The 13,351-nt window shown below is 32.5% G+C and overlaps 1 protein-coding gene across 5 annotated transcripts; it reads left to right on the forward strand.

The window, feature by feature from the left end:
* Window positions 1–9,171: 9,171 nt before the first annotated feature.
* Window positions 9,172–12,952, forward strand: LOC114712251 (uncharacterized). 5 transcript variants are annotated; one of them, XR_003737215.1, is made up of 5 exons: window positions 9,172–10,310; window positions 10,917–11,362; window positions 11,600–11,675; window positions 12,002–12,074; window positions 12,508–12,563. XR_003737215.1 is itself a non-coding variant. In XM_028896729.1 (5 exons), exons 1-5 carry the CDS (start codon window positions 9,371–9,373, stop codon window positions 12,550–12,552), a joined length of 1,626 nt encoding a protein of 541 aa, XP_028752562.1. In that variant the 5' UTR covers window positions 9,172–9,370; the 3' UTR covers window positions 12,553–12,952. The 5 variants fall into 5 exon arrangements, 4 of the variants coding, with proteins under 4 accessions (XP_028752562.1, XP_028752563.1, XP_028752565.1 ...); XM_028896729.1 differs by having other exon boundaries at window positions 11,554–11,675; window positions 12,508–12,952; XM_028896730.1 differs by having other exon boundaries at window positions 11,569–11,675; window positions 12,508–12,856.
* The last annotated feature ends 399 nt before the right edge of the window (window positions 12,953–13,351 follow it).

The following is a 13,351-nucleotide window of genomic DNA, read 5'->3' on the forward strand; positions in this document are numbered from 1 at the left end:
TCTGTTAAAAAACCAAGGTTAAGTGTTACTCGGAAGAAAGAAAAAATATTTTTGATTCCATTTATAGGACATTGACAAAAAAATTTTATATGAAGATAATTTTACCCTTCATTTATTATTGTTATTATGTTAACTTTATTTACATAAAATATAATGTATATTAAATAAAGATGAAGTTAAAAAATTGTTAAATTATAAATGAGAGTTCATAAAGTGTAAAAAAAAATTTAATTTGTATAAAATATATTAAAAATGACTTATAAATAAGATGAGTGGAATAATATTTTTAACAGACGTCTTAAAAAAATTATCAGCTCCTCACCCACACAAATTTTTACTTTAATCCAGTAATTATATACAACGTTGCAATGATCCATATGGGGTATGTATTTTCCTCGGGGCAATAAACGGATCAGGAAAGAGGCCCGGAAAAGGCATTATGATCAGCTGGGTGGTGTCGCTGTCAAGGCTGAAATGACTTGGGAAGAAGCTGAAGAGACAAAAATGGGTTCCCCCCCCCCCCACCCCAAAAAAACAAAAAAAATGGGAGCGTAGACTTGGAATATCACAAAAGGAGGAGATGAATATTTTTCAGAATTTTTGCCAAAACGCTGCAAGCAAAAAAATAAAGAAAAATGACTAAATGAGCATGAGATATCAATCTGAAATTTTGACAATTCGGTAAAAAGACTAAAATGTCTCTAAACCTCTCTGAATACATGAATAGGTAATAACTCTCAATACGAAAATTGTAATTCACATTACAAATATTGTCATTATCATTACCAGGATAATGAAGTTGGCTCCAAATACATTTTACTTGGGTTTGAAAGAAACAAGTTATAAATGACAATAACGAAATGATAACTCTCATTGCGAAAGTTATAATTCACATTACAAATGTTGTCATTATCATTATCGAGATAGTGAAATTGGCTCCAAATACATGTTACTTTGGTTTGAAATAAACGAGTTGCAAATAATAATAACGAGATGGTAACTCATTAAAAAAAGTTATAATTCACATTATAAATGTTGTCATTATCATTACCAAGGTAGTGAAATTGGCTCCAAATACATGTTACTTGGGTTTAGAATAAACGAGTTGCAAATGGGAATAGTGAAATAATAACTCTCATTACGAAAATTGTAATTCACATTACAAATGTTGTCATCATCATTACTGGAGTAGTGAAATTGGTTTCAAATACATGTCAGGGGCATTTTAGTCTTTCTACTGAATTGTCAAGATTCCAGATTGATACCTCATGCCCATTTGGTCATTTCATATATTCGCATGCCTATTTTGTCATTTCGAATTTTAACAGTCATTTTCTCGTCATTTTCCCAAAAGATAATTCTTCAAATGCTACATAGTAGGAATTATATTCCCAAATACTATATTCAAAGTTGTTCTTGGCTTGAAAAACTTTAAAAGTTCATCTTAGTAAGAACAATTTCTTCAATAAATATTGTTTCCCATGCAGATGAACTTCATCTTGGGTTGAACAAATTTTAAAATTCAACTTAGTAAGAACAATTTCTTTAATAAACCTTGTTTCCCGTCCAACTGAAATTCATTTTAGTGTGAACAACTTTCAGACTTTATTAGCATTTGAACAACTTCTTCACAATCTCTCACCACATAAATATTCCTACAAGGATGTTAATAATGATCATATCAATAGAATAATGAGTTAATCATTATATAATGATAACAGTAATAATTAATATTACATTAATTAGAAAAGTGATTAATGAAAGTAAGTAATGATTAAGTTTTATAAAATTAATAATAAATAATAATTAAATTGACATGAACTAAAATAAGAATTAATTTATCTCACAAATAATGACTCCCAGTGTCACATCTTGGTCTCCTCCGCGCACGCTGTGGTCGTTGTTGTATATTTACTTCTTGGGTTTGATCTAATGTCTCATTTGTCTATGTAATTGGCATATTTAAATCAAACCAAGGTAAGTCAACTAAAGAACTTGATTGTCGAGGGGTAACAAATACCTCATTTGATGGACCACCTTACTCAAAAGAAAAAGTGTTATGTTGATCGATAAGTAATGCATGATCATCAAATAAGGACATGAACGACTAAAATTGAGGAGGATTGGGTAAGTTAGAATTGGATAATGTCGATGATAATGGCATGTGATGAGGGTAAAAATGAGTTGGATAGGAAGAGTGATAGGGCTTGATGATGAGACCGGTATGCTATCAGAATGACTAAAATTTTGAAGCTCTTGTTCACTTAAATTTTCATTTACAATGGGTGGTTGAGTAGAGAAGTAACCGTCTTGACGTTTGCTTGGTCTATCTCGAAGAATTTGTGGATGGGGCAGCTCAACTGTTGGTGGAGCTGGTTGAGAATTCATATTAAATCGTTATTCTCTAACTGCGAGTAAGATGTTATGCTGGTCTCAAGCAAATCTTTCTCGATAATCAATGCAATCAGAGCATGTTGAACAAGAATTAATTGTTAGCTTATATAACTGTTGTAACATCCTAATTTTTATATCTCTAATATTTAAACAATTTTTTATAAAAGAGGTAGAGATTAAATATATATATGTAATCAAAATAATTTTGATTTTATGTATGTGTGTGTGTGTGAGAGAGAGAGAGAGAGAGAGAGAGAAAATAGATAAAATAGAAATGTTAAAAAGTCCCACATTGACTAAATGATAAGAAAAGAGAACTTTAGGAGCCTATATATAGGTGGTAGTAGGAGAGAGTTAAAGATGAATTAAATAATTTTCGCATAAAACTAAGACAGTCTTAGTAAAGTATTGTTTACAAGTTTGTGAACCATTAGATCGGGCTGTAATTTGGTCAGCTGGTCCTAGACTTCATACTCATTAGTTTCAATGGTTGAATCATCAATTCAATCTTTGAGTTACAAGTTATTAGATATGTTTTTTATTTATTTATTTTAGATTTGATAGATAGAATACTAGATAGTAAATTAGCGTTTTTAAATTTGTTTACCGTTAGATTAACCTAAAATTTAGAGAGTAGACTTGTGACATGTAAGACATTAAATTCAATGATTAGATTAATAATTAGACTTCTACAGTAAGAATAAATCAACTCATATTGAGGGTTCTCTATCTAGGTTATGAATTTAGTGATTCAAATTACATCCTTGTCACGTGGTATCGGCTTCCATACGGAGCTCTATGGTTGGCTACTATTATTGTCCCACTAGTTCTTCGAGGGGGGACCCATGGTCCACCGAGTCCTCTGTGGTCTTTGGCCGGTCTATATCACTCGTGTGGTGAGCTTGTCAGAGTAGCCAGTCAAATAGAAAGAACTTAGCCTATGGGTCTAGTAAGCGGAAATAAGGAGGATATAAGGATGGATTTGAGGTTCATGGACTGTATATAACATGGAATCTTCATTGATATTTATATCTTCTGGATAAATGAAAAATACATTATCTCTTTTAAAATTATCAGCTGCATGAGATTAGCAGATATATTTGACCTATATGGTTATTGTGAGTTTAACTGTTAGATGAATATCTATTGACTGTTATTAACTCTGTGTATCCCATCTGACACCTCGCTAGCCCATTCTAGTGTGTGTGATAGGTAGGGATTTACTTACTGAGACGTTGTCTCATCCCTTTTGTTTAACATTTTTCATGTGAAAGGCTTAGATGAGGGACATTAGGAAAGGCTCAGGAGGAGTAAAGCTATATTAGCGACTTGTAGCGTCTCCTCGATTTATGAATTATGTTATTTCCTGTATATTGCCACTTTAAGATAAACTGTGTTTAATTGATTCATGTATTATTATGTATTATGTACTTTGATTTGTACTATTATGGTATGCGTACTGGTAGTTGGCCACAGGCCTAGAATTGCATGTAATTTGTTTATGAATTTATTATAAAATATGAAGTAAGATTTAATTCTTAATATTTCAATCTATGAGCTATATTATATGTGGTTTTATAACCATATTAGATAAAATTAATCCTTTCTTACATAGTTTGTAATTGAATGAGTTTAAGAAAAGTTTTTTTATTCGTGATAGGATATGATTGGGTGCTGCTTTTTTCTATCACGGATAACATTATTATATAATTAGTTAGTGTAGGTGATTGTGATATAATTTGATATTGTATTTAGCATGGTTTGGTTATAAAAAGTTATTTCTTAAAGTTACTATGAAAAAATTAAGTTCATCGGTTTATTTAGGAAGATTGTTTCAACTGTTCTGCTATGTCAGCCTGAAATAAATAAAACATTGAGTTGAAAAAATTTTTGTATAAAAGAAAATAATGATATTGACAAAAAAAAAACTAAAAAAACCCTACCACATAACCAATATCACTACAAACACGTTGGATGTTTCTAATACCATTACATATATTCAGATGTTTGATCAAGTTCACCAAGTGCCAAAGGAGCATCAACAACAGCATGTAGCCATCCATTCCATGCTTTAATGAAGTTTGAGTATTGTTAAGTCCAATTTATGGTTATTCTACCACGTAACTATATTGTATGGTAATTTCCTAAATGAACAGGGATGATAGGAATAGGTTGTTGATGAGCGAATTGCCTTAGTACACAATCAAGGTGATGTCATTCAATAATATGAAAACATATAAGAGGAACTGAAGCAAGCCAAATTTCAAGTGTTGTTAAGCAATATTGTGAAATCAATTGACACACTTCAAAAGTTTTATATGGCTACCAAATTATGTTGTCATTGGTCATTCTATCAAGGAGACTCCTATATTAGCGTAAGGACGTGGCACTTGGACGAAGATTCCAGAATATTAAATTAGAAAGGATCTTAAAAATTATAAGTATTTAAAGGATTAACTATATTTAAATATATTAAATTATCCAACAACTACATCCCTAAATTTTCTCTAATTTATGCTCCATTATTGGATATTTTTAATGATTAAATTAGATAAATATTTGATTAAATAAAATAATTTGAAAATGTGAGTTTTTTATTCAAGAAAATTGCCTCTGCTTCATTTTTCTCCTCGTCCCAACTTCACTTTCAAATGTTCAATTTTAATTTATCTCTATTATTAAAGAATAATTATATTCCTTTTAGCCTCTAATTTCTATATTGTGAATAAAGACTTCTGATGAAATATATACTTTGACTAGCACATAAAGGTAAATTTACATTAAATAATGATAAACTTACAATGAATGTATTTGTGTAATTTTACATTAGGTACCGTTTAAGTGACCCAAAAAAGCATTCTTATGATTGAAAACAAAAATAAATGTTAATAACTATTTCATACTAATTATTTAAAACTTATAATTACTTAATATGACAAAACAATTAGCCATTGCTGTTGAGTAATTTTTTTTAAATTTATGTTTTATTATTTGGTCTCCCTAAATAATTATAATTTTTAAGACCATCTTTAATAAATATTGCGACTCCTCTCTAATTTTTCCCAAAAATTAAATTTAAAAAAAAACTTCTCTCTTTTATCATTATTAACCCCACCATTAGTACTCTTTTTATTAGGAAAATTTTGTCACTATTTAGTGCTAGTTTTCATTGATCAGATACAAGATTAGACTAAGCTCACAACCAAATATTATCTAACTAGATACATATTTATTCTGACTACATAGTTACTAAAACACTATCTACTAAAACAAATAGTTACACATTTAATCAGATTATAAAAAAGTAAATTACAATTTATTTTATATGACAATTAATTATATGCCTACATTTTTTAATTAAAACAAACCTAACATGTAAAAATGACTAAATATAAAATTTTATCCATCATTTAGCAAAATACATACAAAAAATTTTAAAAAAAATGAATCAAGAGAATATATCTTAGTTAGAAGAAAAATGAAGCTTCAAGTTGAGATAACACGTATACAATATTTATAAGACCGCACACACTACACACTTCACACAAAATTGTGGAAGGAGAAAGAAGAATGGAAGGAGTTGGCAAAGTTCAAGAAGAACTTGAGAAGTGATAAGAAGGCAGATTGGAGTGGGAATACCGAATGTCATTATATAGAAAGAATTTACACTATGCACTCACATGCCAAAACAAAACAGTTACCTGTGAACTAAGCTAAAGACAATGAATGACTACTCCTTGAGGCTTGAGTGACTTTGGGTATGAGAATATTTGGGGAAGGAATTCTTACCCTTGAGTGGAGCTAAAGACAATAAATGACTACTCCCTGAGTGACTTTGTGTGTGTGGCTGGAAAAAGTAAGAGTATGGTCTGGTCAAATAAGAAAGCTGAAAAAGTATGGAAGGAAGGAATTTCACGTCGAGTGTAAGATAAATATGGATTGTGGGTCTCACTGAAGTTGTTCAGACCAAGAACGAGTTCTGTACAAATTTAAAGTCGATCACGGTCTGAACAATTTCAGGTATAGTATTTTGGTAAATAGTTTTGATCTTATCCTATTTGAGTAAATTTTATTACTGTTCACTGTGTCTGAGTAAAAAAGCCAATATTTTTCTCCTATTTTAAGAAAACCTCACTCTTAAGGAAAAATGTGAGTCTTTTTTTGTTGAATGTGAGATTTTTTTTCCCTTTAAGATACGAATTTGTGCTGAATTTGATCAAAAAGATTTGTGCAGATTTTATGAACATTGAGCATTCAAAAAAAATTTTTAGGTGCAAATTTATCACATAAGAATGTGATTGTTAATAGTGAGTTCATTACTCTCTCAGCTTTAAAATATAAGCTAAACTTTGGTCAAGAAATTTGGTTTTTTTTAAAATAAAATAACATTCACTTTTGTCTAAATATTTAATGAGTTTTTTTTTTAATTTTATCCCCAGACATTCTCTTTACTTTTTGATTTATTTATTGTATCTTTTATTTATTATCTTCATTAATAAGGGCATATTTGGAAGAAAAAAAAATATATGGCTTACATATTTATTATTTTAAACTGATTTTAACTAGTTTCTTGATAAACTTAAATGGATAAAGTTTAACTTATATTTTGAACCAGATGGAGTATTATTCTTCTAGTCTTATTTATAATTCACTTTTAATATGTTTCATAGAGATTAAGAAAAACTTTAAATTTTTATTAACTCATATTTAAAATTCAACAACTTTTTAATTTTATGCCTATTTAATATATATTATATTTTATGTAAACAAAATCAACATAATAATAAATAAATAGTAAAATTATACATCTATATAAAAAATTTCTTTTAACCCTCTAAATAACACCAAAAAATATTTTTTTTCTCTATTTATAAATAGAAGGAAAAATTACAAATAAAGACCCCAATATATAAAAATTTTGATTTGGGACCCTCAATTTGAAAAATAGCAAATAAGGACTCGATCTCATTTTTGTAAATATGAAATTGTGATGAAATATCTAAAATACCCCTAAGCCAAATGATAAGTTAACTATGAGAAATGACAAGTTCACTTAAGCGAATAACAACTTCAATAGACCAAATCACAACTTGACTGAGGTATGTCAAATGACGAGTTGATTATGAGAAATGATAAGTTTACTTTAATGAATGACAATTTCAATAGACGAAATCACAACTTGGCTGAGGGATATTTCAGACATTTCACCCACATTTCATATTTGTAAAAGTAATATTCAGTCCTTATTTGCTATTTTCTAAATTAAAGATCCCAATCACAATTTTACATATTAGGAGATCTTTATTTGTAATTTTTCCTAAATAGAATTAGATAAGTGACATTTTAAAGTTTCGGATAAATTTGGACAGTAAAACTCCTAAGCGTGCAAGATTTCTGAGTTAAAAACGGATTTCCACCTTCACTTTTTTTATTTTGGGTTAAGGTGCATCCAGTACCCCCATGTGTTTAGTCAGGTGCACCCAGTGGCCTGAAGTAATTTGTGGTGTAAATTTGCCCTCAAAGTAATTAAATTGGTGTACTGGTATCCCATGCTAACAGATCTGTTAGTTTGACCGTTAAATTGATGAGTCAGCACAAGTTTGACCAGAAAATCTGACGTGGCATGTCTAATAAGCAGGTGATGTGGAATTTTTTTTGGGGTTAAGGTGCATCCAGCACCCCCAAGTATTTTTCCAGGTGCACCCAGAGGCCTAAAGTAATTTATGGTCTAATTTTGCCCTCAAAGTAATTAAAATGGTGCACCGGTATCCTATGCTAACAAATCTCTTACTTTGACTGTGAAATTGATGAGTCAGTACAAGTTTGACGAAAATAATTTGATCTGGCATGTCTAATAAGCAGGTGATGTGGAATTTTTTTCGTCTGCCACTGCTTTGTTTTCTCTGTTTAGTAAATGCTCTCTTCGGCTCTTGGAATTTTTTTCAGAGTAAGAAATTTTTTTAGAGATACTCCTCTAGTCCTATTTATAGGGTAGAGAGAAAACATATTTTTTGGTCCTATTTATAAGGCACTGAGAGAAATTTTTTGTATGGATATACAAATTTAACCCTCATTTATTATTGTATTGACTTTGTTTATATGAGGTATAATGTATATTAAATAGGGATAAAGTTGGAAAGTTATTAAAATTTAAATGAGAGTTACTGAAATTTAGGGTTTTTCTTGGTCTGTGTGAAACATGCTGGAAGTACCTTATAAATAAGACCAGAGGAGTAATATTCAGACAAAACAATGAAATTAACAAGAAAAGTCATGTCACCTGCTTATTAGACATGTTAGGTCAGATTATTTTAGTCAAACTTGTACTGACTTATCAATTTCACAGTCAAAGTAACAGATCTGTTAGCATGGGATATCGGTGCACCATTTTAATTACTTTGATGGCAAAATTGCACCATAAATTACTTTAGGCCACTGGGTGCACCTGGAAAAATACTTGAAGGTGCTGGATGCACCTTAACCCCGAAAAAATTCCACATCACCTGCTTATTAGACATGCCACGTCAGATTTTCTGATCAAATTTGTGCTGACTCATCAATTTAACGGTCAAACTAACAGATCTGTTAGCATAGGATACCGGTGCATCAATTTAATTACTTTGAGGGTAAATTTACACCACAAATTACTTCAGGCCACTGGGTGCATCTGACTAAATACATGGGAGTGCTGGGTGGACTTTAACCCTTTTATTTTTAACCTCCTTTCGTTCCTGTTTCCTGACAAACGCATTTATCCTTTGCCGATATATAGAAACCCCAACCAAACTCTCCCCCGATGTGGTTTTTGCTATGATGCAGAGAGACTCAGAATCCGTACAAAGTGAGCCGATGGATTCTAGAACCCATTTTAATTCACTGTCCGAATTTGTATATCAAATTTCCCAGAAATTGCTCTGAAACATTGAACCCGGGCCTTCTTTCCAGCTTCCCCAGCGATCAAAGCTTTCCCGGTGTAATGGACCTCGATATATGCCGCTGGATACTAGAGTTTCTCCTCATGAGTCCCGTTCCAGATTCAATCGTCAAGAATGTTTGGAATGCTTTGCCTGTCTCTGGTATCAGTTCGCGCCTGTGGAAAATATTGGCTCTCAGGGCTATTCAATCGGAGGTGGATACGGAATCTTTTACAGAAAACTCATTGGAATGTCTAGAGGTCATTGAAGAAATCGACAGGCTTGATGGCATTGCAATCGCAGAAGCAATGAAGGAGGCATATTGTGCGGTTGCCGTGGAGTGCAGTATCAGGTACCTTGAGTCATGCCCAGATAAGAACTCCCGCGGCTTGTTTGACGATGCTATTAATAGGATTTGGAGGGGCCGAGTTCGGAAAATGATTGAGGCGATGGCGCTGGGAAAGAGGAGTCACTTGTTTACGGCAGAGTTGATAGAGTGGAAGGACGTCATAGAGTCTGCACGTTGGGATGCAGAGGCGTGCGGGAGGTTAATGAACATGAATACCAGACAAAATGCACTCGATAAAGCTAGGGTGTATCTTAAAGAAACTTGGACATCCATGGGCCCTTCTTTCCTTGAGTTAGTAGCTAATTTGTCTAAAGACAAGGGCTTGGAAAATTCAAGGGGGGATAAGATGCGTGACGCAGAGCTTGCTGCTAGTATACCCAATGAAGGTTGTAACAAGGGTGTTTCTGAATCTGTCGTGGTCTCTGATCAGATGAATATGTGCGAAGGAAGGTTACATTGTTCAACTAACACGACTGAGGAGGGTTTAGTTGTGTCTGGTGGAAATGGATTGGATAACTCTGCAATCTGCATGGAGAAGGCACCAGTGGCAGGTGAGAATCAAGATAGTGAGCAATTGGGGAATAGAGTTGTGTCTTCTGTTGGCGGAAATCAGGCATTGGGTGGGACTGACTTGCCTCAAAGGGCGGATGGAGGTATGTTTTTCTTCCCTGCTTCTTCACTATTCATCTCTGTGCGTGCTTTCAATTTGTAACTTCTACACCGTCTGAACTATAGTTTTTTAAAAACTTATGACATCATGTTAATAGTCATGTACTCATGTTCATGGAGAATAGTATCGGGTATTAACAAACAGTATTTAGTATGTGGGTTAAGTTTTAAGCGGAAGCATAGGTGGTGCAAGTAGAATTGCTTAATTTTGTTCCAAAAATTGGCATTGCTTATTGTCTTGCGTAATTTGAGGGTTCATTTTGTTTTTATTCATTGTTTCCTTGTTTTTCCTTACATTGATTTTTATATTGGATGCTACTGATGTAAAGTATAATCATTTTTATTTGTATACTATAGTACTTCTTTTGAATTATTCTCCGGGGAGGAGAAGTTGCTCTGGTATGATTGTTTTCTTGATTGACCATGAATAGGCAAATTTTTAGTTTCTTTTTCTTCTATGTTATTGTATCACACAACAAATTTAGCACCACAACATTATGGATATGCCTGGCCGTTTTTTTCTTTTGTTAAATTAGTAACATTTTCTTGATCACAATGCATTTTGATATATTTTTCTGTGTCTCACGTAGCAATTCAAGAGGGCAACCTGCCACTTGAACATAATCGTGCTGCTCCCTCTACACGGAAAGGAGTTAAAATTATTGATGCTGAGAATGCAGGGCCAGCGACAGCTTGTAGCAAAGATCATAATCCATCTAATATTCAGGTTGAAAAACTTCGGAAATCTCTCATGTCAAGTTCTTCGGAGTTGCAAGCATTGGTGAAGGATCCTCTTCCTGATGCATTACATAAATCTGACATTGTGAGATCTGAATTAGCAACAAAGGGTGTGAATCATGAGCCTCCTTTTGAAAACCAGAGTACAGTTGTAAATGTACCAGAGCAAAATACTTGCAGGAGCTTGGTGCTTTATCAACCTATCAATGATATTTTAAAGAAATTGTCTTCTGCTAATCGCAGTAATGTTCGACGTCCCAGCTGGATGGAACGAAATAGTACTGCCCATACTTATGAGGTAACTATGTTTTTCAGTTTCTATATTGTTGTAGTGGAAGGTTCTTTTAAGTTTATAAGGATCAGCATGGGCTAGGTTTTAGTCTAAAGGTTAGCATCTTATTTGAGATGTTTGCTTTGTAGTCATTCAGGAAAAAAAAATTGTGTGTATATTGAGTGCCTATTTGAATTTTCCTACAGCATATTATGTAGTGTTTCTCTTTTCAGTGGGATGATCCATTTAATGACTTGCCTGAGGGAAGCTCTAAGAAAAGGAAGAGAAAAGTAAGATGGAGTTCCGAAGAAGAGGATGCATTAAGGGCTGGTGTAAAGAAGTAAGTTTGTGTTTTAAACTTGTAAAACCACAACTTCTCCATGGTTAAATATGTGGGGATTTCTGTTGTGTGTTTAATTGTTCTTTGAAACCTTTTCATTTTGGTAGTATTCCTAGTCGGAAAGAGGATTTATTGTCTTTGATCAAGAAGTTATGAGACATTGTGTTCTCAAAACTTAGAAGTCAACAATGTCAAACGCTATTTAACTACATAAATTGTGTCGGGCTTCTAAGATTTTTTCTGCTTGGATGGAGAATATGACTTAATTTTTTTGAGTTTCAAAAATCATGATTTTATGCCCTCATTCTCTTTATTTCCTCATGCAGGTTTGGCAAAGGAAACTGGAAGCCAATCCTAAGGTTTTACAGTGAGATATTTACAAAGACGGGAAGAACAGAAGTAAGCAACTAACAATGCTGTCAAACTCGTTATCTTAAGAACATGTGGCTGAATTTCTTGCCTAACCCACCGAGTGGCTTAACAGATCTGTCCTTTTGAGTTATGATGGGGAGTTTGATTTCCTGTTTAGTTGTTTTGTAAGTTTGTTTGGGCGTTGGCCCCTTTCTTTCTCCTAAAACAACACACACACAGACACACACACGTTTTGAACGCGCAGATGAATTCAGGATTTCACTGTGATTTTATGAGTTAAAATCATTTTGATTTGAGTTTGCATGTTTGTTTGCAAGTTTTCATGCCTGCAATTTTGAACTTGCGCAAGTTTCTTTACCAACAATAGCAACTTACATGCTAAATTGTTCTGCCATGTTAGTTGTTAGTGAGCTTTGAGTTTTTGATGCAACAACAACATTATATTTTATTTTGTTTTCAGGTTGATTTGAAGGATAAATGGAGAAATTTGACACGGTGGTCATAGGAGGAGGAATTATTTTGCATGTGCATATTTCATATATCTCACGTCTTCAGAAGTATTTTAATTTGAAGGATGAGTGAAGAAACATGACGCTCTAGTGACAAAGGGAATTATTTTGTATGTACATACCCCTGGATATATCAGGCTTTGAATGTGCAGTTTCACTTTTTGGTTGATTTTCTTGCAGACTAGGTTTATGGCTAAGCCTTTTTATTGGCGAAATCATGTAGGGCCAGTAATATGTAATCAAGCATTGAAGTGTAATTTTTAACTTATTCACAAAAGAGGTAATTTTTAAGTTTCTCAATCAGTGGTGTGCTGCAGGTCGATTTGCTCTTCGTACCATTGTTGGAGACATTCTCATTATTCTCGAGCTTAATTTACGGGATGACACCTTTGTCTAGGTTCTCCACGATGGTTTAGACTTTAGAGGATCTTACGTATGGTTTTGATGGATCTATGGGATTCTTCTACTGTTGGGAGCTACTGATAAAAATTTAATTAGATATCTCAAAACATGCTCTAATTATATATTAAAAAATTAACACAAAAATCCCTATTTTATCTATAGCATAGATCAAAAGTATGTTAAGATATAAAATGATTGAAAAAGATATACAATTTTATCTCTTTCAAACGTATACACATAATATGTTTATTAAATGAATAATTTCACTTAAATATTTTACAAATGTATAATATTAACAATTTTTATTGAATATAAAATAAAGTAGATTGAAAAAGATATACAATTTTATCTCTTTCACGTATACACATATATTATGTTTATTAAATGAATAAT

The sequence above is a fragment of the Neltuma alba genome, unplaced genomic scaffold (genome assembly GCF_004799145.2).
Source record: "Neltuma alba isolate B1F8T4 unplaced genomic scaffold, ASM479914v2 tig00011342_pilon, whole genome shotgun sequence".
NCBI lineage: Eukaryota > Viridiplantae > Streptophyta > Magnoliopsida > Fabales > Fabaceae > Neltuma > Neltuma alba.

Excerpts from the sequence above, each read along its gene's own strand:
- LOC114712251 (XM_028896729.1), top strand. The coding sequence starts at position 9,371 with ATGGACCTCGATATATGCCGCTGGATACTAGAGTTTCTCCTCATGAGT. Across the intron at positions 10,311-10,916 it reads GCCTCAAAGGGCGGATGGAG|CAATTCAAGAGGGCAACCTG; the intron begins GTATGTTTTTCT and ends TGTCTCACGTAG. Across the intron at positions 12,075-12,507 it reads CAAAGACGGGAAGAACAGAA|GTTGATTTGAAGGATAAATG; the intron begins GTAAGCAACTAA and ends TTTTGTTTTCAG.